Below are 26715 nucleotides of genomic sequence, written 5' to 3' on the forward strand. Positions count from 1 at the left end.
TCCCCTTCAGGGAGACCCATCTCTGCACCTCAGCAGAGCCACTGCCCACTTCGTTTTGAGAGGCTTAAGCTCAGGGGCTACCGGGCCTGTTCCAGCAACCGTAACCCCTAGGAAGAGGCCAGTGTCTGCAACAGCCTAGCTGTGGTGGCCATGGTTTGTTCGCCTCTGAGTCTCTGGCTGAATGTAGGAATTGGAGCCTGGAGAAGAGATGTAATCCTAGAGCTCCTCTTCATTTCAAATACCTTTAAAAAGGCTGTTCACTAGTACAGGTGCAGTCAGCCCTGTTGAATGGCACAACAGCCAGTAGGTGCATTATGGGAAACATCTGAATTATCACCATGGCAGTAGTTCTCAGTTATGCAGTATGTGCACGGATTTAATTATGTAGAACATCTCAAACCACAAGATAACTTCGGGGCCACGGGGAATCAGTTATTTTGTTACCTCCCTCAATCAGTGCAAGCACTAAAATCAGGATAGGTGTCAACTTGCTATTACTGTACTCCAAGAGTGTGACACAACTGGTGCCAGGACTGCCAAAATCATCTTCATGTGATACACAGGAATCAAATGTGCCAGAACAATAAAGGTGCGTTGGCATATCAGGAAAGAGAGAATCAAAAAGGTACAGCATGCTTTGCGTGTGGGCTTTGAAAAGCCAAACTTTAATAGCCTGCCATTTCCACCTGGATGCAACTCAGGGTTTCTATCCAGAATGCTGCTGTCACAGCCGAGGCTGGCTCCTTGGAAGGCAGTAAACAGGACACACACTGTAGTACCAGGGGCTTTCCAGCACTGCCTCAGGAAGGATGCGTCAACGCTGAAGACTCATTGCACGTTTGACAAATGGCATTCTCATGAGCAGGCTGCCACCTCCCCAGGGCAGGTTCACTTCCCTCACTTTTGTGAATTACCTACTCTATCTAGGGATCTTAGTTCATCAAAATAACAGGCAGCACCACAGTCCCTAGGAAGGCATGGAACCAGTAAGAATGCAGCAGGGCCTCCCTTGCCAAAGCCTTTGGGACCACAGCACTCTGGGGATGGGTAAACATCTACATTATTGCAGCCTGAGAGCTGCTATTAAAACAACACATCTTGCCTAGACACAATGGAGTAGTTTTCACTGAAAATGAGTATTTCAGCAGAAGATAAAACAAAAAGCACCGCTTAAATGAAAACACATGAGGCAGAGCAGCTACTGTGAAGGCAGTACACAGCAGAGGTAATTGCCTGCCACACAGATGAGCTCCAGGCAGAAGAAGGGTTCCACCACACAAGTTCCATTGCACCAAACAATCAGGAAAATGCCACTTTAACTTAAGTCATGGTTGCTTTTCTTTTCATCGTCAACATGAAAACAAGGCCCTCATACAGGATGGGAAGAACAACATCTGGGCCTAAGACAGAAACTTCATCAGATCTTGTAAGGTAAGCAATGCAGTGCCCTGGGCAGCACATGGAAGGCCTAAGTCCTTTTAGGACTGGAGGAGATATTTGTTCTTCCCTGCGATGGAAGAAAACAAAAGATGCAGTTGAACCACGTCCGAAACATGAACGTGTCCAGCCACCTACCCAATGCCTCCACGCGCTCTGCAGGGGATTCTGCAGTTTTTAATCTGGTGTCTGTTGTGTTGAGATCCAGCTTCTTGTGGAAGGAAAAGCTCACAGTAGAACCCTTTGCACTTGTCTCAGGATAGAAACATTCAAAGCAGAACAATTAATTTCTTTCCCCCCTCCAGATTCCAGATGTTCCCACTCAACACAGGTCTTTGCTTCTTGCCCCAAAGGCCACACTGTTCTTTTTGTGCAGCTTAAATTGCTAGCTTTCATGTCAGAGGTGGCTGAATTTCAGTAGCAAAGGAGATAAATTCCACTCATAACAGAGCCCTGATCCTTCAGAATGGGAGCAAGTATCAAACCAAGGAAGGATTGATTCCCTACTACAGTTAAGAGGGTATCCCAGCATACCCTGCCATCCCCAAGGTGTAATGCTTGGAAAAATCCTTGCCACATGAACCAACAAGGAGGGGAGAAATTATGTCAGTGAATTAACACAGATTCTGTTCATTTGCCAGGAATACAAAGATGGCAATGTCCACTGCACAATCCAGTCAGCTGCCATCACTGAGTCAGCTGAGGGACTCGGGGCTCACAACCAAAGGAAAAAAGCAAAACGGCAGAGGAAGAGTGCGTTGGGTTTTTTCCCTGTACATGAAAATTGCTGATTGGGTGTAGCAGCAGCAGGAAGAGTTGCCATATGCCTGACAGGAAACTTCAATGTAGAGCTGACCGATGTGCTCAGAGAATCCAGCTTGATTGCCTGCATATTCAGGTCCTTTCTTTTTACTCCAAAAGCAGCCTATATGCTATGCAAGACCAGAACTCCCACCTCATTTCTGCTGTGAAATGCTGACGGCACAGAAAGGCGGCAATCATTGGATTCAGGCATGCTGGAGATCTCCTGGGGAAGATAATTCAGTTCAGCACCAAAGCCAGAGGCTGTAAAGATCCCCCGACCCCACTGAAAGCCTCCTCCCCACCCCGACTAGGCTTATTCCTTGACTTTTGATGCATGTTTCCTTTTTGTATGCATCGAGAGGAGAAAACGATGTGTGGAGGGAGTTATCACATGAAGATACAAGTGAGCAACCATGACAAATTGTTAAAAAAATCAGTTTAAAATAATGCATCCATTATTGACTGTTACGGCACCGTGCACTGGAATTGCTTTTATGTTCAAGTGACCTGACAAGAAAAGGAGAATGGAGCTCTGTTTGCAGTGCCTGCTCAACATCGACAGCGGTGCCTCATTCCTCCCACCACTGAGGCACCTTGATGTCAGCTCTTTGCTAGACAGTTTACTTGCATTTCAAGCCCTCTAGTGCCCTAGCTGGAAACACCAGACTCAATCAGCAACCCAGTACATTCGTTGCTGCTCTACAGCACTTCTGGGTACAAAAATCTCTTAAGCACTTTAAACTGGACGGGTAAACTTTGCTTACACCTATTTTGCAAGCATGGAAAAGGAGACGCAGAGAATTCCTTATACAGTTATTAGACGCCCACAGCTCTGCATACCTCCCAGAAGCTGACAGGTTGGACAGATAGGACAACACTGGGAGAAAGGAGCCTACTGCACAAACACCACAAGAGGATTTGCAAAGAAAGAAAATTCGATTGATACTAAAGACAGTGGGTTTAAACAGTCTCAGCCTTAGAAGTTCTCTTAGCCTGAAGTTCACAGCAATAGCAGCCATCTTCAGTCCGTCTGCTCTTCCTTCTGTTAGTCTAAGGGGATATTATTTGTTTGATGTTAAAAACAAACTAACCAAAACAGTGATGCTGTTGTTCTTTTTTTATTTTGGGAGCTGCAGTGAAGCCAAGCAAGAACCCTCTCACCCCTTGTTTACAAAATCTGGGGGAGAAAAAAAAAAACAAACAACCAGCCAATAGTTAAAAAAGTGAAAGAATCACAGAAGCCATCAATATCAACAGTTCTTGAGAAGGAAGGGCTTACGTTTGGTCCAAATATAATGCTGTAAATTTTTGTGGACAGTTCCTCTGAGGGTCCCTAGGCAGAATGCTGGGAGAAAGAAAAGATAAATCTCAGATGAGAATCTCCCCGTCAGAGTTCCCTTCTCCATTTCACACCGGTTTTCCCTTCCCCATCATGAGCTATTCCTGTATTCATCTGAAGACCAGGGAACTGCTCCCATGACGTCAAAGCAGTTTCCCAGCAACAATTAATGAGGGCTGTCCACCACAGGGGTTTCCTGAAAAGCTAGCAAGGAATTATCCACCTACTTTCTACAGTGTCAAGATGCAATAGGACAGCATTGAACAGGAACTTCTGTTAACCCTTCCATGGCTCAGAAGAAAACCCTGGCACAGTTCCCACTGACACATGTCCTAATTCTTTCAAAGAACCCCAAACAGAATTCCTTCCACCTGAACTCATCCATAATGAAATACCACATCAGGTAGGAGACACCTGCAGATACAGAGGTGGCAACCAGGCTCAGGAAAAATGCACATTAGAAATAGCTCTTATCCTCTTGCTGGCACACTTCTCTTGTGCCATGCCTGCACCAGTTAGAAGCATAAGCACAAAGATTAAAAAGCTGGCTGAAAGCGCAAGGTATTCCCCAGTCTAGCTTACCATTCCTGAGCTGACCTGGGCTGGCAAAGCAGATCCTCAAACTTTACTAATCAGACCCAAAGCATTCCAGTTCCTGGCAAACCTCCTTGGGAGGAAGGCAAAAAGCAGGGCTGCTATCTATATCCCCCTTTCTGTTTTCAAGGCTGATGTTACTGCTTCTCACCATGCTGGCAGAGGATAGTGAGCCACCTGACACACTAAGTAGCCAAGGGGTACACAGCAAATACAAGACACTGTGGCTGTTTTCCAGGTGGGATCCAGAAATTGATCTGATCACTGAACAAAGAGGAGAGTGATGATTAAAAGAAAAAAAAAAATCAACTTTATCTTTTGGCTGCCAGCTGCAAGAGTTGGACTTGACAGTGAAGGGGGAGTCTGAAGTGTGGGTAAGATATTCCTCTTCCTACTTTCCCACAGCCTTCAGCAAGATGAACTCAGTCTTCACCTGCTGAAGTGCTCACCATTCATTGCAGCAGCTGTTGTTGCTGTTTGCAGATCCTCAAGCCACAGGTGATGCTTCCAGTTTAAATAAGCATTTTAAAGACATGAAGGGAAAGGAAACAGGTCCAATGCACCTGAATGAAGATCCTGCAGTACAGTAACTGGCTAATACCTCAAGCCCAAGAAAACCAGCTCCTAGCACTAAATCTCAAATGAAGGGAGCATCATTTCCAGTAACTTGTTTTTTAGGCAAGACTGGATGATGAACATGTATGAGAAGGAGGTAAAGGCAATCCAAAGTCCTGATTCCACTAAACCCAAACCCAATTCAGTGACAGGTTTAAAATAATTTAAAAATGGGGTTAATATATATGTGAACACCAATATAGTCCTACAGAACACTGAATTGCATAAGCTAACCTGAAAATGTCATATGGCACATAGCCAATTAACTAGTCAACATTTTTCATCAACTAGCCAGCTTCAGACAAGCAAATCCTTTAACGTATAACCCAGCAGAAGAGCAGTGGGTATTTTGCCTTTGCAAAATGAACAGAAACTACCCAGGAGCAAGCTGCATGAACACCAAGCTAAGACACAAGGACAACCCATGAGACTGTCACAGGGAACTCCTTAATGACATGGAAGAGTACAGTATGCTTATTGGGGATTCCCCTGTCTCCTGTAGGTGCATCCCCAGCATCACAAAAAGAGAAAGGAGAAAGCTCATCTCACACTCTCAAGTCTTGAATGAGATCACAGAGCCACATATTCATTTTAGTACAGCACCATTTTAAATTAACCCCATCAAGCAGCAGAAATCCTGTCACTTACTTACCAGAGATGAATGATGTCAGGTCCCCATCCCTGAAACACTTGCTTGCACTTATACCTATACTGTATTTTGCATGGTGGGGGTACAGGGAGAGGAAAAGAAAAGTCTCTGGTCAATCTTTCTCAAGCCCAAAATAATTGAAGACTTATTCTAAAAATAAACTCACCGTGGTGGTTTTGCACTCTCAGCAGGTCATCTGTTTCCTGATTTCAACGGAGACTTCATTGCCACAACCAGTTCAAGAGGAATTTTGCCAAGATAATATCGCTTCTAAGAAGCCCCCGCCAGCTCTCAACCCTGAATAAAATGCTAGCGATCTTTGCTGCTGCTACAGCAAGCTAATTGCTCTGACAAGCAGCTCTGAAGCAAAGCAGAGCCCAGCTGTTCAGAGGGATGTCAGAGAGCTCTGCCAATAGCCACATGCACACCCCCCTCTTGCTCTCATTCAAATACTTCAATGGAACTGCCTCCGCACAGCCCTGAGAAGGCTTTAAAGACACAGCATCCTTCCCCTGTCAGGCACTGGAGCAACACAAATGTAAGTGCAGGAGCAAAGAAGAGATACCACAGTAAACATCAGCATCTTCCAGAAGAATTCAAGTGCATGGACTACACTTTGCAGAACGCCCTACACATGCCAAGGTAGGTTACAGGCAGCTTTGCTTCACTATCATTGTTGCCATAATGTTTCCAAGGGGTCAGTTTGTTAATGGTTTCATTTCAATTCAGTTATTTTTTTCTTGCTTATTTATTAGTGACTACATACTGACAGACAGGAAACAAGAAACACAAATGGCACTAGAGAGGTTTTAAACCTCTCACTTGCTTAAATTTTCCCCAGAAAGTGATTTTCCATCCCAGACCTGGTGAGTCTACAGGCACACAGGCTGCGATCAAGTCTCCTGTCCATATACTAAAATTTACTCTCAAGCATGCAAGGCAGCATTGCCAAGCATGGTGCACAAGCACATCCTGTCCCTCGCTAGGCTCAGAAGTTGCTTCTTGTTGGATTACGGAGATCTTCCAGCTACAGCCCTAAACACTGGTCAACAGCAGGTAGGCATCATTCTTCTTCTGCACCAACAGTTCCTGCTGGGCAGGAGCCCATCCTAGGCAAGGGGCAGCCAGAGCTGAAGAGCGCGCGCTCTTGCGGGGCCAGTGCTGACTTCAAATACAATCAGCTCGGTCAGCAGCTGGTCTCGAGGAGGTTCCTTGCTCAGGCTGAGCTCTGGCAGTGCTGGAGCTGGCAGCAGAGCAAGGGGTAGCAGGCCTCACAGGGCAGCTGTCTAAAGGCAAAAGCTTTGAAGAGAAGGGAGATGAAGATGAGAAGGCAGGATCAGCCTTGGGCTGAAGGAGATGGAGAGGCTGAAGTGAGACAGTTGCAAAAAGGTTGAGATGCACTGCTTTAACTGACAGCATCCATTGCAAATAGCATAGTGCTGTGCTGGTAAAGCCTCTCTTCAGGACTTGCCTTTACCACTTTTGCTAAGTTAATGCAGTTTCTTCTAAACGATCCCCTGCTACAGCCAAAGAAACAGTCCAATAAAGCTTTTAAAAAGCAAGGAGACAGACAACAGAAACCTGATACATTTCCGCTCCATGACAAATAGAGGTTAAAGTTTGTAAAGCAGCCCTGCTGTGCAAAGGACTTAAGTTTAAACGTATGCATGAGCTTCTGTCTCAACCTGCTTCAAAGCCTTCTGAATCAGGCCTGTCATGCCCATGCAGAAAGCAGGTGAATGTTCCTGGCTGGCTGTCCTCCTCTTCCTGCTGAAACTGCTGTGATCCTGGCTGCAGTAAACAGCTCCCTGCTTCTGCCCACAGCAACACGGACATTTGAAGAGGGGGTCCCATGGCTAGAGAACCAGAGAGAAAGGAATGACAGAGGGGCAAGACAGGGGGTGATAAGACAAAAGTCAGTTGCAGTGCTATACCAGTGTTTTCAAGTGGAGGGCCACAATTAATCAACCCCCACATTGGCTGAGTGCAAAGGCTTCATGGATGTTGTATGAGATTTCCCCAAGAGAAGGTGCAAGAAGACAGATCCAAAGGATTCAAGTTCCTTTTATGCCTCCTATTTCTGGCCACTTCAAGTTCTTTCCTCCCAATTCTGCAAAGGACTTTCTAAATAAATGTGCCTGTCCAAGGAAACTGAACCATGATCTCCCAAGCTCTTTGAGAAAAAAGTCACCACTGTCTGCGCAGTGCAAGCTTGTAGGATGAGGGCCTTCAGCTGAGCTCACAGGCTCTGCTATGGCAGTTTCTCAAGTCTGCTGCACAGCAAGCCCTGAGAGGTAGCAAGTGACTGCATTTGCAACGGCTCCATGGATTGCTTAGCTGGAAGTCAGTCTGGCCATTCACAACCCCCTGGCAGAAAGCATGTGCTCAGAGTGACTCCCTGTGGCAGCTGAACCCAGCAAAGCTGCAAGATTCAGAGATTAGGCTACAACTCAGCATCAGTTTTTAACTCATCTATTTTGAGTTTGTTTATTCCTGTCACCTAGCACCCAGGCAGGCACCTGGAGTTCCAAACCTGGAGTTCTGAGCCCTGAAGAAGCTCTGGCAGCTACTTTGCAAATGAGGAAGCAACAGAAAGGGACAGAGGAGTTCAGATTCAGGAGCAGTGCTTCAGCATGCCCTCCCCAGGCCAAGGATCTTTGCTCCATGTAGACAGAGCCTTAAAATCTCAGCAAAACCTAGTGAAACTAGGAGCTTTATTTTGCTAAGGAGCATCTGTGGTCTGCTGCATTTCGACTCAGGATCATTAAGGACAGTTGCTGGCATCCTCTACTCTGGACCCCTGCAGTGGCAAGATTAGTCCTATAAAAGAAGGGAACTTTGGATGCTGTTCTTCCCTTCTACCAGGTCTTTCTGTTTTCAAAGATGCCCAGCTAGCAGAGCATGTTACGCAAGCAAAAACATACAATAAGCTTAGGACCCTCTGTTGAAACTCCATTGTCACTTCTTCAGATTGATACTAAGGCAGAAAGAAAAGAAGCCTGAGCCTGCAAACCTGATCTCTAGCACTTAGATGCCTGGCAGCCAGCTCAGCAAGGACAAATTTCTGAGAAAGCCTTCCAGCCCTAGGACACAAGCACCTGCCCTAGACAGCACAGACACAGCCTCCTGCGGGCTTGTCCAGCTCTTTCCAAAATCACTGCCCATTGTCACTATGAGTCGGCAGCACTTCATCTTCATGAAGCACATGTGTGTGAGAGGATTTCCTAAGCTGCATCTTGCTCCTTAGATGGGGAGACAGTAAATCCTGCGTGGGAGGAGGAGGAGAAGGAAGAGCAAGTCAGCCCCACCAGCAGCCTGGACAAAGCCCTACAGAGAGGGCTCCTGCCTTTCACACCTGAGAGCCATTTGCTTATTTATCTCACGTGTGTGTGTGTGCACATGCACACAATGAAACTAGGTCAGTGAAAGCAGGGCACAGAAAAGATGCAGCAGCTCTAGGTATTGTCTGTGCTCCCAGCTTGCAGGGAAGCTGCCTATGCCTAACATAGTAATATCGCAGAGCAAACAAAGAAAAAAGCAAGAAGACATGTTCCCTCCCTCCCTGGCAGACATATCAAATGAGCCTGGGCTCTAATTTGCCCAGCCCAGCTTCTGTTGAGAGAAGACATGTCAATTAGGTAGTGGATATAATCCCATCAGAAAGGGAAAAAAAGTCAAGACTCATGACACCAAGATGGTGGGATGGCACTGGTGCAAACCCCCACCATCAGCCCAGGACTGGGCTCCCCCATGTGACAGACATACCAGGTAGCCTACATCAGACACCTACAGCAGCTGGAAAGGGAGAAGAGCATTACCAATGGACTTAAATTCATTCATTTACCCACCCAGACCAGAAAACTCCCTCTCCCCTTAGAAAAGGGAAAAAACCCAAACAAAAGAGCCTGGAACAGACTCCTCGTTGCAGGCATATCAAACACCAGCGCTCTCACTTGTGCCAGCCTCAGCCACCACAGCACCATGGGGATGAGAGAGAGAAAGGAACCCTCAAGCAGTTAGAGAACTGTATCACAGACTGTTCTTTGGGCTGGAACTGACCTTGCTCATTGCATCCAGCAGCAGGCTGCAAGCGATCATTAATTACTAAAGTGTATATAGGTAGAAACACACACTCCAGACACCATACACTTCCAAGGACATTATGAGCATGCAGACTGCAGGAGAGATTTGGAAAGCTGGCTGCCTATGTGACTCAACTTCAGAGTGCTGCCAGGTATACACCAAGCATTTGAGCTAAGGGATCAGCTTGGACAGGAAACACTTTTAGGCAGACACCATAATAACCACCACACATGGCAAGTCAAACATCTTTCATAAGTCCTCCAGGCCACAGGCTTGTTTTATTTTGTTTTGCAGGAGTGTGTATGCAGCAGAAAGACTTCTTCGTGTTTGGAAGATGTGGGAAGGTTGAGAACTGCAGCACATTGCTGCTGGGAGCTACCTACTCTAACATGTTGTGTGAGAACAGCTCCATGAACATCCAGAACCAGAGCAGGCACCCATGGAAAAGCTGAAAGCAGGAGACCAGCAGAAATGCCACAGTTGGGGCTGCAGAAAGGATGTTGTGGTCTTACTCATCCTTTTCCATGGGGCACACAAGTGGAAGAAAGGGAGAACAGCCAGGATTCCTCATCGAGACTATGACCACTTCTCTCCACATAAGTCCTACAACTAGCATGTTTTTATCAGGCCCAAGGTCTCCTCAGAAGAGGCCACAATAAAGGAACAAGGGGTAGATTGAAGAAAAAAAAAAAAAAAAAAGAAAAAAAGTACCTGCACAGTGGAGGCTCCGCTCCCAAAAGTCACAAGTCAGAGAGTTGTGAGGAGGACAACATTCTGAGGAGGACACAGAAACTCAGGCCATCAAGAACTCTGTCTGAACGGCTTCTACTACCAGAAAAGAGACAAATTTGGGTTATGTCCAAAGAAGCAAGATCCAAGAGTCAAGCCCTGGCCTACACTGTCCTCAGTTCATCCTGCTGCTGGGAATCAGTGTCACTCCAAGTGCTGCAGGAACACACATAAAATAAAGGCACCTGCTACTCTTACACACCCAGGACCTATAAAACCAAGGTGATGACAGGGGTGGGACTCCTGAAACTAAGAGAAACAATACAAGAACGCTTGAAGAAGCTTACTTGGCCTAAGAGAGAAGAATTTGGAAATTAGACTGTAAGGCAGAATTAGTACTTCACTTCGGAGCCTAGCAGAAAAAAAGCACACTGCCCGAGATTTGGGTTTCATTGGACTAAAGCATTTAACTTAGCAGTAATCACAACTGCGTTTTCACAGTGTGCTGCAGAAGATTGCACTAGTCGCCTGCTCAAAGCCATAGTGCTCATTGCAAGCTGCATCTACTGCACTTCGGCATTTATAAACGTGCACTGTCCAGTCCCTTGCTCAACTGCTACTGGGACTGCCTCGCCCTCTAAATTCTATCCCCCTTTAGCCCCCCCCCCTTTATGCCAAGAACATAAAGACATAGTAAACTTCATGTCACTAATGAGTCAGCACACAGTAAGTACATGCTTGCTCCATGCCAGCAAGACATTCCCAATGTGGGAGTTGAACATGGCACTGAATGACTTTTCCAGTTGCAGACATTTCTGAAGTGACTCTGCAAGGGGAGGTAGGCAGAGTTGCTGCCTCTGCTCTCCCCGACACCTCCTCTAGCAAGGAAGCGACAGGGCAGCTCTTTCCTCCAGCCAGACCCCTTCCTCCTCCTATTTGACCGAAAGGACAGCAGTCTCCCCAGCTCCATTAGGAAGAAAGTCCAGAAGCAGCAGGGATGCAGAGTAGCTCATTCCATCAGCTCAGAGGGACAAAACAAAAGCAAAATACAGGAGAGCCAGAAGAGGGGAAAAAAAGGGATAGCAGGAGAAAATATAAATGCTGAGAGACACTCAAAGAAAGCAGAAGGGGCAAATTAAGTTTAGTGTATAGCTGGAAAAAACATTCAGAGATGAAACAACTTGCTCACCCGCTCCTTTTAAAGGCTGTGCTGCCATCTCTGATGGATAAGGGTGCCTGCACTGGACATGGCAGGGAAGAACAGAGAAGCGTTTTAAATTTAAAAGAAATGACCATCTTCTACTAAGTAAAAATTAAACACCACCCCCCACCCCCAAGGAGCTTTGAGTCAACCTCAGCCTTGCGCACAGAATCTGATGCTGTCTTCTCTGCACGTGCATGCACACACACGTGCATGGAGGTGTCTTCTTCCTAGGCTGAAGCCAGTCTCCAGGCAGTAAAATAGAATTTTTATTTTATAAAAAGGGACCTTCCATTCAAATCTGGCTCAGCTGAGGATGTGTTATCATGGCAACCATACCCTCCCTGTCTACCCCAGCAAGGAGAGTATTAAACACACACAGATCTGAATGATCCTGCACTGGCACAGGCTGCAACTAAACCCCATCATCCCCTCCAGCCCCTCTCCAAGCCGAGGCTGGCGTGATTTGACATGAACCAAATCTGTCAATGGCTCAAGACAGACACGTGGGCAGTAACGAGCAGTGGAAAAAACGTACCACACTCCATTCAGCTCCAAACACTGATAAATAATTCAAGAAGAGAAATGCCGCAATACAGAGCGCAGCACAGTTTAAAAATAGAACATGCGCCGATGCCAGAGGAATGGAGGGGAAGGAGAGAAAAGCAGAGAGGTGGCATGAACTAAAGCATGTGTGTCAACAAACTGGGCAGCTCGTGGATGCTGCAGCAACCTAGTTCTATGTATTGATCCCAGCAGATGTTTATTTGCTTACCCTCTAAACTGGGAATCCAAAACAATTATTATTATTAACATAGCAACAGCAACCAGGGCTACCCCTTCTGGATCAGAGCCCTGCAGCAAGGCATATACCCAAAAAAAGAGAAACAGCCTCCATGCTGAAGAGCTTGCAGGAAGTACATGGGTGGAAGTACATAGAGCCAGCGTGTATCTGCCCACCCTCCCTGCAAGTGCAGCAGTGACTCCGCAGCAGTATGGGCACCAGCTGCCTGGTGTCCAGGGTCAGGTATAGTCCATTACCTGTGTGTCCTGCTCTGGTGGGGAGCACACATAAAGCTCATATAATGCAGGTTGAGCTTTGAGAACTTATTTGGTACAGTCGGTTTTCTATTGGGGGGTGAAGGTGAAACAAGCCTCCAATGTTTCTACTGGGAAAGTTAGAGCCTTTTCTCTATTCAGCTGTTCTCTTCTAAATCCAGCTACCTTAAATTCAGACACTTCCACTCATCATTCATAATAACATCAGTTGCTGGTCAAGTGTCCCAACATTTATATTGCACAAAATGTATGTAATATACAAAAACACATAAATATACTATACAAACATTACCACCACCACCACCCTGTTAGGCAACAAGCACAAAGAGCTCAGAACGCTGTTCTCTCTGGATTCCATTGCCCTTCCTGAATTAATAACTGCATGTTAAAACAAACAAACAAACAAACTTCGTGCTAACCTAAAATATTCAACTGTCTGGACAAGTCTGCAATATAGGTATCACCTGTATTTTCGTGGTGGGAATTAGGACACAGTAGAAGTGATGTAAGTAAGGTTAGAAAGGTTACTATCAGACCCAAGAGTTCCACCTTTCAGCTGTAGAGCCTAACACATTTCACATTTACTATTAACTATGAAGACGCCTTGGTCACAGATACAGCCCCTTTATACCAGTTTGCCATTGGGCTGCTCTAAAGAAAAAGATGGTTTTTCCAGGTTTTGCAGAACCTGTGAAAAATACTTTGACAGATGGCTGCTTTTTTCTGTCCTCACAGTTTCAAAAAATAACACCAGAAAGACACCAATCTCTCCCTGCTTCCTCGTGAAGAACAACGACACCAGTTTCCCAAGTACTCGTAAGACAGGAAACTGCTGCTAAGAAGAAAATACTGAGTAAATCTTTGATAAGGAAAAATAAAATACTATCATGTACAGTTTATTCAAAACCTAATAAATCAGTACACAGAAGAAGCTTTCCCTAAATATTCTGGGTCCTCCCCCCAGAAAAAAAAAAAAATTACTAAATATGTGAAGGAATAAAAGCAAAAGAAAGTAAAAGGCCACTGAGAGGAAGTTCAATAGACTGACCTGATGCCTGCTTGTAAGGAACCTCAGTCTTAACAGGAAATCATAAACATGTGGCTCCTCTGGTTTCAGCAAAGATCTCCCAAAATGTATTTTGCCCTAAATTTGAGCGAAGGTGAACAAAACTGTGTTACTTAGTCTTAATCACTGGAGCACTGCAAGGCAACAATAATAGTCAAGGCTTGTATAATTGTGCTGATCCTAATTTGTGTGCATCTCTTAGTTGTCCAACTAACATTTCAACATAGCAGCCACTGTGAGGGTACTCTTACAGACCAGTTAAAACCTCAAAAAAAGCCTTCTGGTAAGTGACCAGATAACAGAGAACCTATTAATGCTCCCACTAGTGGCAAGACAGAATCATGAGATCAATCCTTAGCACAGAATCCATCCACAAGACATTGATCGTTAAGAAGCTGGGCTCACCAGTTCTGCTGCTCACTGAACAGTTCATTTATTCATACAATTATGTTGGTACAACTCTCAGCATAGAGTCACTTATAGGCCAGAGGTTTCATTATCCAAGTAGCTTGTTCCCATAAGCAGCAGCTGTATCAGATGAAGCAGATTTGTACCAATACAAACACAGCATCAGGCAAGAGGGCAGAATTGCTTTCACTGTACCAGCACAGCAAAGCCACACTGCTTAGGCTGCTAAAATCCCAGATATATCACATGTGAAAGTTGAGATTTTTGCCAGTACCACCTTTCCCGTTTTGGGGAGCTATGCACTGGTGAGACCACGTCTGAAATGCACTCAACACAGGGGGTTTCATGTACATCCAGTCAGTGCCAATGAGGTAGACTGCTTCTGTAAACCCCATGTCCCTGTTTAAATGAAGCCAAACAATCTCAGTCCCAGCCTAGGTTTGAAACTGATCTGGGGGAGATATGGAGAAGGGCAGCCCCGCTGCTTTTGGGCTATTCTAATTTTAAAAGCAGCTTTGAGGTTGGAGCAACTGCACCCAGTTGGGGAGGCAGAACACAAGCACCTCTCTACATTCTCCATGTTCTGGATCTTCATTCTCTTTTCTGTCCATGCTCTCCCTTTTCCGTCCCAAGGTCAAATCATAACAGAAGGATTGTGCTCAAAGCACCTGTTCATTTTGTTTGGGACATGGGGAAGCAGGCAGGACAGGATCCTATTTCCTAATAGATAGTATGCCTAAAGCCTCCCAAGAGAGGTCAGTTTCTGAGATACAGCAAACACCTTCTGTAATAAAGTGGCTCTTGTGTCTACACTCAGCTGAGGAGAAATTAGTTTCTCAAAGAAAAGAATGTCAAAGCAATATAAAAATTTTAAAACTTCATTAAAAAAATACAAGCGAGCTGCTATAAAGAGTAGGCTGCATCTGCCCACACTCAATAATCATCACCGAAATTCACTGGGAGGCAGCAGTGACTCAGCCTGCAGTACACAAAGACAGCTTGTGCTCCCAATACATAATGAAACCGGGCTTTATACAAAATCATAAACCCGCATGCGCCCCATTGACAACACACATGCAGGGGAATCCCAGCACTGACAGACAGGCGGGGAATCATCAGCCCTTCCTCTTGCTGCTGCCCACACTCAGACACAAAAACATCTCTGCAGAAGCACAGCTCACCTTTGCTTCCAACCGGGAAGTAGGTTGTGCTGTCTTCCAGCTGGGTTTACTAGGACTCAGAAATCAAGAGAAGGTTCAAAAAAAGATGGAGGAGATTGTGATATAGTTGAAGGGGGAGGGGAAACTAACTCTGGTCCTCAACTACATCCCACTATCCTTTCAAATGTCACCTCCAGCTCTTAAAAAAAAAAAAAAGAGCGAGAGAGGGAAATCTATGCATGCTTTTATTAAATTGCTGTATTGTGTGAATGGATTAATCATACTTCCAGTAAAAACCTTAAGGTATACAATTACTGCAGTTCATGTCCTGCCCAATAGCCACAAGAAACATAAGGCTTTCTTAAGGATTGTACTGTTTGCTCCCACACTCATGCCGTCACATCACCTAAAAAATACATTTCTCAGAGACACTTTCTGTGCTGGCCTCCAGAACAACTCCTCCATTCAGACATCCTCAGCCTTTTTCTCAGAACAACTAGCTCCTATCAAAGCTAACTGATACAGAAGGCCTCTCAGCAAATGAAAAAACCTGTCCCACAGAATCAGGACTTCAGCAGCACAACACATTCGAGTTACAAACCCTTCTGCCTGTTCACAGCAGGGCACCATCCTGTGAGCCAGGAAAGTGCAGGCCTCCTGGGTTCTTAACCTAGCTCAGCTCTGCCTTTTGATGCTCAGTCAAATAATTTCTTCTCCCTGTTCTTCAGATCGTCCACCTGTAAAACAGGGATTACATGCACCTACTCACAGTGGGGTAGAAAGGATTAATGTATTAGTGCTGCAAACTCCCCTTCTAAATCCCTCAATGTACAGTCATGGGCAGGGACAGGATGGGACAGGGGAGTAGGACCAAAATGGCTTTATTATTAGCTCCTGCTGTGGCACTGACTGGGAAGGCCTCCCTGAACTTTGCCATGTTCCTTGTTTTATGTCCCAATGCTTCGCCAAGCAGCTCTGGCCAAAGCTCTTCGGTTTTCTACAGGCTTCCTGCAGCATGCACTTGCCTTGTGCTACAGAACAGCAAACACAGGCCAGAGAAGCTGCTGTGAAGCAACAGGCTTCTCTCTGGATTGCCCACACATAAATTTTACTTTGTGTAACACAGTGGATATACACCCTCTACTCACTTCCCCCCCCCCATACATGCACACTCCATACAAAGTCACTTAAGTGCTGACACAGAGAGAGAAGATCCAAGTCTCCAGTAAAAGCCCTCTTGCCGCCCCATTGATTCTTGTGTGGGAGGCACCTTTCTATCCTGAGGCCATCTAGTGCCCAAGTTGCCAGAACTTGGTTCTGCACCTCAAGCTTCCAGTCTCTTTTGAGCTACAAAGCCTAGCAGACTCAGCTTAACTCACTGCCACGCAGCTGCTCAGCAAATGCTAACAGTCTTTTTGTCCTCATTTCTGTTTTCCCCCACCTGAAGCCACCTGGTGCCACCATTCCGGTTCTAGGGATGGCTGTATTGTTAAAGACATCTAAAGCAGCAGCTATGAGAGTTGGGGGAGAGAGTTTTTAAAGCCAAGTGGGTGATCTAGAATGGATTTCTCTCCTCCAGCAGGGTTCTGCCCTCACCACAGCATTGCCACATCAGGGACATTTTGTCCACCGCTGTTCCACGTTCTGCCTGTACTTCCTGACATTGTATTTCTCCAAATGGATGTATGTGAGAAGATTTAGGAAGTGATGGGTATAATCCTGTAGCATCTACAGCAGCGATAGGGTCTGTGCAAGTGCTTGCTTGAGCAGTTGCTTTGGAAGCCAAGGTGCCAAACTCAAATTCAGCATCAACTGAAAGTGGGTTTGGGATGCTTTAAGATGTTACCCATTAACAGTAAATTTTGGGTTCCATTATCAGACACACACACAATCTGACTCACAACTGGGCATCCTCTGCTTATACACCCCCTTTCCTTGCATGATCTCAAAGCTTTCCTCCCCCATCCCCAAAGCAGTTTCTCCTAGAGGAGAAATATTTTGTTGCACCCATTGTTCAGACTGCCAGAATGTCATGGCCATACACTGAACAAACCCTCCCATTCCCTTTCTGAACACTAGCAATATTCCTCCCTTTTATAAAGAGACAATAATAATCCAATCAACAAGACGACAAAAAAGGGCAAAAAGCTAAAGTGCTAAAATCAAAACACATGCTGACAGCCGATCTCATGTCTTCAGCAAGCCACCAAGATCGCCCAGAGGTCTGATAGCAGCATGGCTCCACACCTACTTCTCACAGACAAGGAAAGGAAAGTAGGAAGGTCCAAGCTGTAAAATTCTTGTGACATGATTCAGAAGGAAGACACTACATTTAGTCATCAATTCAACCTGTCACATGAAACCAAGCTGTTGGGAAGCTTGCACTGGGAATAGACAGACACATTGTTCTGCTTTTGTGTTGAACTTGGATTTAATAAAGCTAGTTGGGTAGCAGACACAAGAGCTTATTGGAGGCTACCTCCCTCTACTACTTGGGGAGACTGCATAGTATCAGCCTGGACTCTCACTAAAGTCTCCGCGAGAGATCTGCGTTGCCACAGCTCTACTTAGACTACATTTATGGAACCAGCTGAAAAGCATGCAGTTCATTTAGATATCTGCACTTTCATGTTGCCAGGCAGCTAATTTCTGAGTGATCCTAAAGGAGTTATCCAGAAAGAAAAAATAAGGATATACAGTAGATCATTGATGGATCTAGGCATTAATGAACCAAATTACAAGACCCTTCAGGAACTTGGCCAGGTCTCTGAAATGGTGCCAGAGTGGGTGTGGAAAGCAAGCATGTTTGGGATGTTGTAACTAGCATCATTCCATAACACTGGGTGAGTAGTAGTGTCTCTTTTGCCAGTGCTTTTCACACATTAAGCAAGTCAAATGTATTTTGAGTGCCTGATGACTGCTGCATATAAGGGTGATAGTAAGTGTCTTAGCTGGTTTTCCATAGAGTGACCATACTTGGTCTTCAGAGCTGGGGTATCTTAATGGGCAGAGATACAAAGCAAAACTTCTTGCTAGAGGAAGTTAATAGTTGGCACTAATTACCTCTAATTCACAGCCAAATCATCCCACAGATAAACTACAGAACAAGCTGTCAGGCATTAAAAAAAAAAAAAAAAGACATTGCAAACACCCTTTTTCACCTTATCTGAAGTGCTGGGAAGGATCAGCTAGAATTAAAGATGAATGCACTGACAAACCCAGCTGCTTGCTGGAAACAGAGTCTACCTGGTCATCAACACTCTTTTTGTATTCTATTGCAAACAGGAAGGTATCTCACAAAAAATATCAGCTTTAAACTTCTTTCCACCACCATGCCTTCTCCCCAGAGCAAAGTTCTTTAGCAGGAGTGATGAGACCATGTCACCACCAGCTGGAGGTGCTGAGATGTTGCATCCATCTGTGAAGTCCATCAAAACAAACAGCATCCAAACATGAAGCACCTAGATATCCAGGGCTTTCAGCACCTCTGCAATAAACCACAAACATACAGCAATAAAATAATCTAATCACTCTAAATACAGCGGTACCTATTTTGCTAGCATTAACTTCCAGAAATTTACACTTTAAAATAAACAGCAATAGTCATGTAAAAAAAGCCTCTAGTGAGGCAAAGACAGCCTTTCAGTCATACTGGGCACCAGAAAGGGCAAACCTTGATAACAGTTCATTCAGGCAGAGGTGGTGATTGAAGGTCAGGACTCTGGGCTCTCTTCAAGCCCAGTCACTTCCATGCCATGCTACAAGCTCCTGAACAGTACGGAAGTGTTACTCACACCTCAGTGATTCCCAGGGCAACTGCTGTTCCTAAGGAACTGAGATCCTTAGATGAAAGAAACCAGGAGGACAATGGAGTATTGACATAAGCTGGGAACAGCATCCAAAACCAAAACCAACTATTCTACCTATTTAAGGCTGATGCTTTAGCCTCAGCTAGTGAGATGCAAATGTAGCATCAGCTGAAGTGCCGCCTTCCCCTGCCACAGACCCCAGCAGCATTAATCAGCATTGCCACTTACTTCTCTGACCCCTTCAAGTCTCTAAGACATACCACCACCTACAGCTGCAGCTGTAGACACTTCCAAAATACATAACCAAAAAGAGATTCAGACCAAGGTAAAAGTTAAATTCACTTGGCCCACAGGGCTTATTTCCTCCCAACATTACACTTACCTGCCAGGGCTATGTCAAAGAGACACAAATGTTTTCTGCCTTTTATTCGCTTTAGGGGCTGAAGAACAAGTTAGAAATTTTCTGACCCTGCAGTCATGGTGAGCAGTTCATCATAATTTCAACAGCCATCAAGTCATTTTGATGTGTGTTTCAATCTCTGCTGGGGCCTTTGGATCAGGCCATAAAAGTATATTTGTGAAGAATTTAAGGCAAGAAACGCAGTTTGGCACAGGCATGCAGAGGAAGTACCAGAGGCACAGCATATTGGCAAGATCATTTTATTAAGAGTTCATCTTTAGCCAAATAATAGCCCTTTGAAAAGTCTTCAGCACTCAGGTGCCAAGCTGCATTTCCTGCCTCTTGCTGCACCATTACACTGGACTTCCTGCTTTGAATTACTCTGAAAATTAGCAGCTTGCTAAGCAACACCAAAAGCTGCTGTACTTGGGGAGTGATTGAGGCGGGGGGAAAGGCAGCCCCAAAACCTGTTCTGAAAGTTTTGATACATATCCTGCTCGTATAGCTTCTTTGGCAGCAACCTCCTCAAAAAAAAAAAAATTTAAAAAAAATAATCAAGTTCTTAAAATGAGTACTGATCTAGTTGAAGTTTGCTATTAAACAATATAATGAGATTAAGTACACTGCATACATGCACATATACACTCACAAACATCAGTGCTGGGACTACATGCATGCATTCTTCACACTTTTCATACAAGTCTGCCCATTTTGGCATGAAAGCACTCTCTGTTCCTCCACCTGATTCTAGGCAGGAATTAATGCAATGACAAAATTACTTATAGTTGACATTTCTCCAATATACTAATTCTTTCTTCATCCATCAGCACCTACCATATGAAGGAAGACAAGAAATAAAAGTTAAAATAGATAGATAGATCAGAACTCTAGAAGACAGTGGGGCAAATCCAGACTCCACTGTAATCAGAGAAAGCTTTGGTTCACACATCACATTCACAAATAACTGGAGGGTAGAGTGGTGAAGGTGAATACAACAGCTGAAGAAAGGCTGACAGAGTTGGGGTTGTTCAGCCTGGAGACAGAAGACTCCAGGAAGAACTTGAGGCCCTTTGATAATTAACAGGGGCTTATAAGAAAGACAGAGAAAGACTTTTTACCATGGCCTATAGTGACAGGACAAGGATTTTAAACTGAGAGCAGATTTAGATTGGATATAAGACATTTTTTTATGAGGGTGGCGACACATTGGAGCAGCTTGCCCAGAGAAGCTGTGGATGCCGCATCCCTGGAAGCGTTCAAACTCAGGTTGGATGGGGCTTGGAGCAACCTGATCTAGTGAAGATGTCCCTGCCCATGGCAGGGGGGTGTACGAGATGATCTTTAAAATGGTCCCTTCCAGCCCAAACCATTCTGTGATTCTAAAAGAATTTAAGCACTGAAATGAAGCTAAGGCTGGGACCAGTCCTACAGACAGATTTTTTTTTTTTTTTTTAAATGGGTGATTTATACACCTTCCCCCTGAAAATGGGGTTTTAGAATAGCAGCACTGACACAATCTTAAATTTAGCAACACAAATGGCATCACTACTATAAAGGGAACTTGATGCATCTGCACTCTGATGAGAGGATAGGATATCACACGCAGAACAAGAGGTACTGCAGAACAGCTGGAAGAAGGGATTTGATGTGGACATTCTCCACTGCTCTGATCCACAAGCCAGCACTGAACAAGAGGGTCTGCTTCTCCCACAGCCAATTCCTTGCCATCAGTATAGCAGTTTCCTTCCCCTTTAATTCAGTTGACTGGGCCCCTTTATTCCCTCCAACCCCTTTTAAAGCCTGCTACAGATGACCTGTGACAACAACAGGGACAGGCAAGAACAAACATTTCTTCAATTTCTAGGAAACTGAGCAATGCTGCCACCTCTTCTCCCAACGCTAACTACTCCAGGTAATAGCAGAATCCCAGGTCCTTATGCAACAGTTTCCCAGCCACAGAGAGACTGGCTGCGTGTAGTTTGGTAAGTTCTACAGGACATACTTCCTTATACATCCCATCTTACTTGAGAAGGTGCTAGCTTACTCCTAGGCCTTAGCTTTTACTTAACTAGAACAAGACATGCAGCATTGCAATGGTTTAACTCAAGGGATAACACAACACCTGATATTAGTCAAGTCAGTGCGGCTTTGGACATATATAATGTACCACTCTAGACCCTGTTTGCTGGGTTTAGCTCATACTTGTCATGCAAGCCAAAAAAACATAGGCAGCACCATGCTGTTCAAAGCAGCTACATCGCGTTTCTAGTTAGATGTGATGCAGAGCAGTGCAGTCAAAACACCCTGGCCACTGCTCTCAGCCCAAGGAAAACTCAAAAACTTAAGCCCAGCATAACCAATTCTAAAATATTCACCTAGCAGTGAGTCTGTAGGGAGCCTGGAGCAACTGTTCAGACAGAGAAAAAAATACTGTATTTGCCCTACTAAGGGATTAATTTCAACTGTCAACATAGCACATAGTTCTGCACACCACGCAGCAGGCTGATGAGAAAGGCCCTAGGTAACGCTGGAACCAGAAAAAGAGAGCTAGTTTTATGCAAGCACGGTGCCTGGGTAAATCAGATTGTGTCTGGGACCCCAAGAAGCACCACCACATGAGTGGTACACGAACAGACCAGCTTCCTCCAGCATCTCAACAAGAGACGATCCACAGGTATCTAACAAATTCTAATGTTGCAACTCAGGATGTAAGAGGCCATTGTCTGCTGTAAGATGCATTATGTTCTGGCAATCTGGACAGCTAGATTTAGAAGCATCTGCTTCTTCCAGCCCAATGACTAGTACCCTGGGAGATGCAGATCCTGTCCCGAAACAGCAACAAACAACAAAGGTAGCTGAGAAAACATCTGAGAGAAGTAACTAGTTCCTTTAATTCCACTCTGCTGAATGGACTACCAGCCTAGAGACTTGACCCTCAGGTCAGATGGCTGCAGCTCAAAGCAGCACTTGACTAACTAGCATTATATAACTCTGAATGAAGAAAAATAAAGCTACACTATAGAATGTAACTTCTCAGTTTTGATCCTAGGAAGGTCGAAGCAAACAAAGCTACTAAAACTCAGCCAAAGAAGATAACGCTACAAACCATTGTCCAATATTGCTAAATCACTCCAGGTTTCATCTTGTTCATGCTATGCAGGTAGCTCAAACTGTCCCTTAGGAACCACTCAGCAAAAACCGCAATGCCTGATAACGGAGGGGTCAATTGGCTCCATATCCTACTGACCTCTAGGGCACCAGTCCCCAGTCAGTCCCCATTCATGAGCAGGGGGAGAGATAAGAGAACAGACCACATCCAAGTGATGTTTCTCCTTCACAGCTGGCAGGAGTTGATTTGGGAGTCTTAATCCAGCTCCTCAAAAGCCAGGTGGCTGTCTCCAGCAAAGCATTATCATTTGAAGCAACCTGTGGAGATCCATCCTCACTTGTGCAATCCCTGGAGTCTGGGGTAATCATTTACTATCCAGTGAAGCTGCCATCAAACATCACATTTTGCCATCTTGGTGGACAGAGAAGAAAGTCTAGTGTCTTTCCTCATCATCTAGTTTGTTCCATTAAAACAAACAAACAAAATCTTATACACACACACACTGAAATAAGTTACCAAAGTTTTTTATGCAGATACAATCTGTCCTTGCATTCCAAAGAAACAGGAATGAACAGGGGAAATCTTTACCAATATATGTTTAACAACTCATTGAAAATACAAAGAGCTGTGGATGGAGAATTGAGACCCTAAGAGAACATCTATTGGAAAAAAAAAAAATTCAGCAAATCACCTGTGAACTACTGAATTGCCATTTAATCAGGAAAGAAGATTACAGCAACCATACCTGGTATGATTTAATCAAGAATTTCCAGCACAAATTCAAGCAGAAGGACACAGAGGTTACGTCAGTCAGCCTTAATAGGCTATAGGTACCAAACAGGGTAGGAATAAAAAAGAATGGAGCATAAGGAATCAGAACTATTTGAAGTAACCACAGGGAACCAGGTCCCAATTCTCAAAGGGAGATGGAGAACAGGTCAAGGCAAGAGATGAGACAAGATTCTCAACAAGTACCAGTGACAAAAAACCAAACTGAGACCAGCCACGTGTGGAACTTCTCTGCATGCTGCCAGCAGGAAAAGGAGCACCAAGACAGAGATTTAGAATTAGCATGGGCACTGTTTTGGTTTGTAAACATGCACATGTTCATCTGCTTTCTGACAAGCAAACCAGGTCCCACAACATACTCCCACTGCTCCCCGTGCAGACAGAGGAAACCAACTCTTGTGCACACCAATGATTCGGGATATCTGTGGCCCATAGCATGCTCCCCTTTACAGTATCTGTTCTTTGTAACATCAGTCAGCCTTCTTCGCACAGCTGGCAAGTAAGGACAGCTCTGCTGTTCCATGGGTCTTGAAGAAGCAGCCACAACACCATACCAAAGAGCTTCTCCCTACCCCCCACCCTTCCCTACTGTTAGGGCATAACTCTTCAGCCTATCCTTTGTTTGGTGATAAACAGGCGCCAAAGCTTGGCAATACTTCCAGCTCCCCAAGCAGGTTATCTCCCTTTACCAAGTCTTCTTTCCAGCAATTCTCTTTGCCAACCCTTTGGGTTCCTTACACTTCTTAAGCTTTGACTTTGCTCCGACAATGAAGACAGCCAGTAATCTGCACCTACTGAGCAACACACACAGGATTAACAGCAACTCTGGATTTTCCAGCTCACGTTGCATGTGAATCCTCTTCAGCAGAGTGGTTCAGATTCTAATGGATCACTTTGCATGAACAGAGGCCGCAAAAGCAGTGGAAGCTATAATAAACTCAAGGTTTCTCTGTACTCAGAACTACACTGGCATCATTGAGCTCTAAGAAAAATAAAGCCTGTCCTGGAAAGTTGGAAGCTTGGCACTTCTGCCAGAAGCTTGCTTAGTGTTCTGTGCAGTGAAGCTCATTCTCTTACTACTCCCACTACTAAGGCACACCTAGCTGCATTATCAGCATATATGGCTAGAAATACACCTTGTTCTTCCAGACATCTTTTGTCAACACTGAAGCATCACAAAAGTATACAAAGAACAGGCAGAGCTAAAGCAGTTGAAGCAGTTGAGCTCAGCTTTAAGTGCTCAGGAGGAAAACTAATGCATTTCTGAGCTGATCAGTCTCTATGTTAAGAAGACACCTACAAGCAACAGGTCATTCAAATTGGACTGATGGACTGAGTAGGGTGCTTGGTAGTATCTGCAAGCTGGTAAATCAGCTCCCAGGTATAAGAATCAGTTTACCCCTCTGAAAAATCCAACACCTGTTTTTGGGCACAATTACACTATGTGAAACCATCACAGACAAATCTCAGACAATAAACGTGAGGGAGGTGGAATGATCATCCATGTAACATTTTAGCTGAGACACAAAACTAGAAACCCATGTGGGGGAATTTTAAATTCCCCAAGAGGTCACAAGTAAAAGTGTTTAGGAATTAATAGCAAGGATTCTTGTGATGCTCCTTCCCACATTTTTTTATTATTAATTTTTTATTAGGAGCAGGGAGTTGCCTCACAAGGAACACTTCACAGTGCAGAAGGCTACTGTGCGTAGCACTGCTGAAGGGCAGAAAAGAGCAAGAATGTAAACCTTATGTCCAAATTAAAATTCAAGGCAACATCTAGAATGAATCTGTACAGCCAGCCCTGATGTCCTGACCACTGCTTCTTCATTGCTTTTGATAGATAAGGTAGCTGTAGTACGGGTCAGCCAGGCTCACCAACGTGTAGCACAGTCACACTACAGTGAACAATCAACCTGAGGATGTGTGGGGAACAGGTGAAGACATGGCAGAAAAGAGCATATCCTGGGACACAGTGAAGTAAGAGGAATCTTACACCAAACCCCATACAGGACAAATAAGTTGGAGTAAGTCAAAAGGACCCAGCTATAGCAGAAGCAAGTACAGACCCTAGAGAGAAGAGAGGCAAATAAGGACTTTACCAACAAGTTCAGATTCTCTATGGCCTAACAAAGAGCTGCTCATTTAGGGGACAATCGATAACAGAAGACAGCAGAAAACCATTGGGGTCTGCAAATCACCCTCAATGAGCCAGTTAGAACAGGCTAGAACCTTGCCCACCATTTAAGGAGCTGGCGCAGCCTTTGCACAGCACTCCTCCAGATCTGTGGTGCCCTTTTGAAAGGCAAACACCCTCCTATAACCAGTATCTGACAGACAGAGCAACACCAAGCCCTTTATAAAATCAGAGGCCAGCGCAGCAGCCTAGGCCTGGGCTCAGCTTTCTTGCTCATCTCAAAACAAAGAGGCTAGAAAGAACAATGACTGAAAAGCAGAAAAGGTTGCCATCGATGAAGGAGGTAATCTAGATCAAACTCTAAAGGAAATGAGGGAAGGGATTAAAAAAAGATTCACACAAGGAGCGACAGAAGAGAGGTAACAATCCACCAGCTACATCTATTTACACACTGTATCAGGAGCTCAGAAGGACAACCTCTCTCAGACCATTTGAAACAGATCAGAGGAAGACTTTAAGTAGTATCAACTTACCAGTGAAACTTGCTGCCAGAATACGACACTGGCAGGAGTCAGAGGCAACTTTTGACACTCAGGCAGACAGCCCAAACATCTACAGGTACCCCAAAAAAACCCGTGATGATTTAAATGTGTCACAGGGCAGAGAACACAGAGTAACAAGTAACAAAATAACCCTTGCATGTATCGCATTAGTGACCTACACAGAGTCTCTGAAATCCTTCCTAAGCGTGCTCCAACCAAGCCAGAAGACAACTAACCCTCCAGCATTTTCACTCCTCTTGTTACACCCAGAAGGGCCCCAGAAGTCCCATACGTTTCCAGGAAAGCATTTCAAAGCAAAGACGTTGTCTGTAAGGATACCAGAAAACCTTACTGCACTTCCCAGGCGCTAGAATGGATGCCTGGCCATCAACGAGGTGAGGCCTCCTCTCCCACCTGTTGCTCCTCTTCCTCCTTAGCCTCTTGCAAGCGCTGCACCGCACACAGAAAGCTGGGGAACGAGGCAGCCACAGCAAGCTCAGGTACTTCCAGATCGCGCAGGGATGCCCCTCGTATCTGGGCCAGTCAGAGATGCACGGGGCAGGGGAACACCCAGCCACCATGTGCTCCGCAAACTTGCCGAGGCAACCGGCCCGCGGCAACGCCCCCCCCCCCCCGCTCCGACCCCACCGCCGGCCCCCCAAGCCCCGGCGGCCAGCAACGCCTAGAGATGGCGGAGACCCAGCCGGACACCGCCGCCGAGCGCTCCACCGAGAGCGGCAGCCCGGGAGGCGGACACCGCCACCAGGCGCGCCCCACCGACCCGC

At 45.2% G+C, this 26715-nt stretch overlaps 1 protein-coding gene across 10 annotated transcripts in view; it reads right to left on the reverse strand.

Moving 5' to 3' along the window:
* The window catches only part of R3HDM2 (R3H domain containing 2), a 59473-nt gene extending 32960 nt beyond the window's left edge, over positions 1-26513 (reverse strand). For 5 of the 10 annotated variants that reach the window (XM_010565136.1, XM_010565143.1, XM_010565137.1 and 2 more), the window contains exon 1: positions 26345-26512. In XM_010565136.1, the coding sequence (XP_010563438.1) occupies positions 26345-26511 (167 nt within the window). In that variant the 5' untranslated portion in view covers position 26512. Of the gene's footprint in view, positions 1-5441; positions 5501-5604; positions 7321-11439; positions 11472-26344 lie in introns of those variants that run through there. The other 5 variants (XM_010565139.1, XM_010565142.1, XM_010565135.1 and 2 more) reach the window with 5 other exon arrangements.
* Between the last annotated feature and the right edge of the window lie 202 nt (positions 26514-26715).

The sequence above is a fragment of the Haliaeetus leucocephalus genome, unplaced genomic scaffold, assembly GCF_000737465.1.
Source record: "Haliaeetus leucocephalus isolate CR32 unplaced genomic scaffold, Haliaeetus_leucocephalus-4.0 Scaffold186, whole genome shotgun sequence".
Taxonomy (NCBI): Eukaryota; Metazoa; Chordata; class Aves; order Accipitriformes; family Accipitridae; genus Haliaeetus; species Haliaeetus leucocephalus.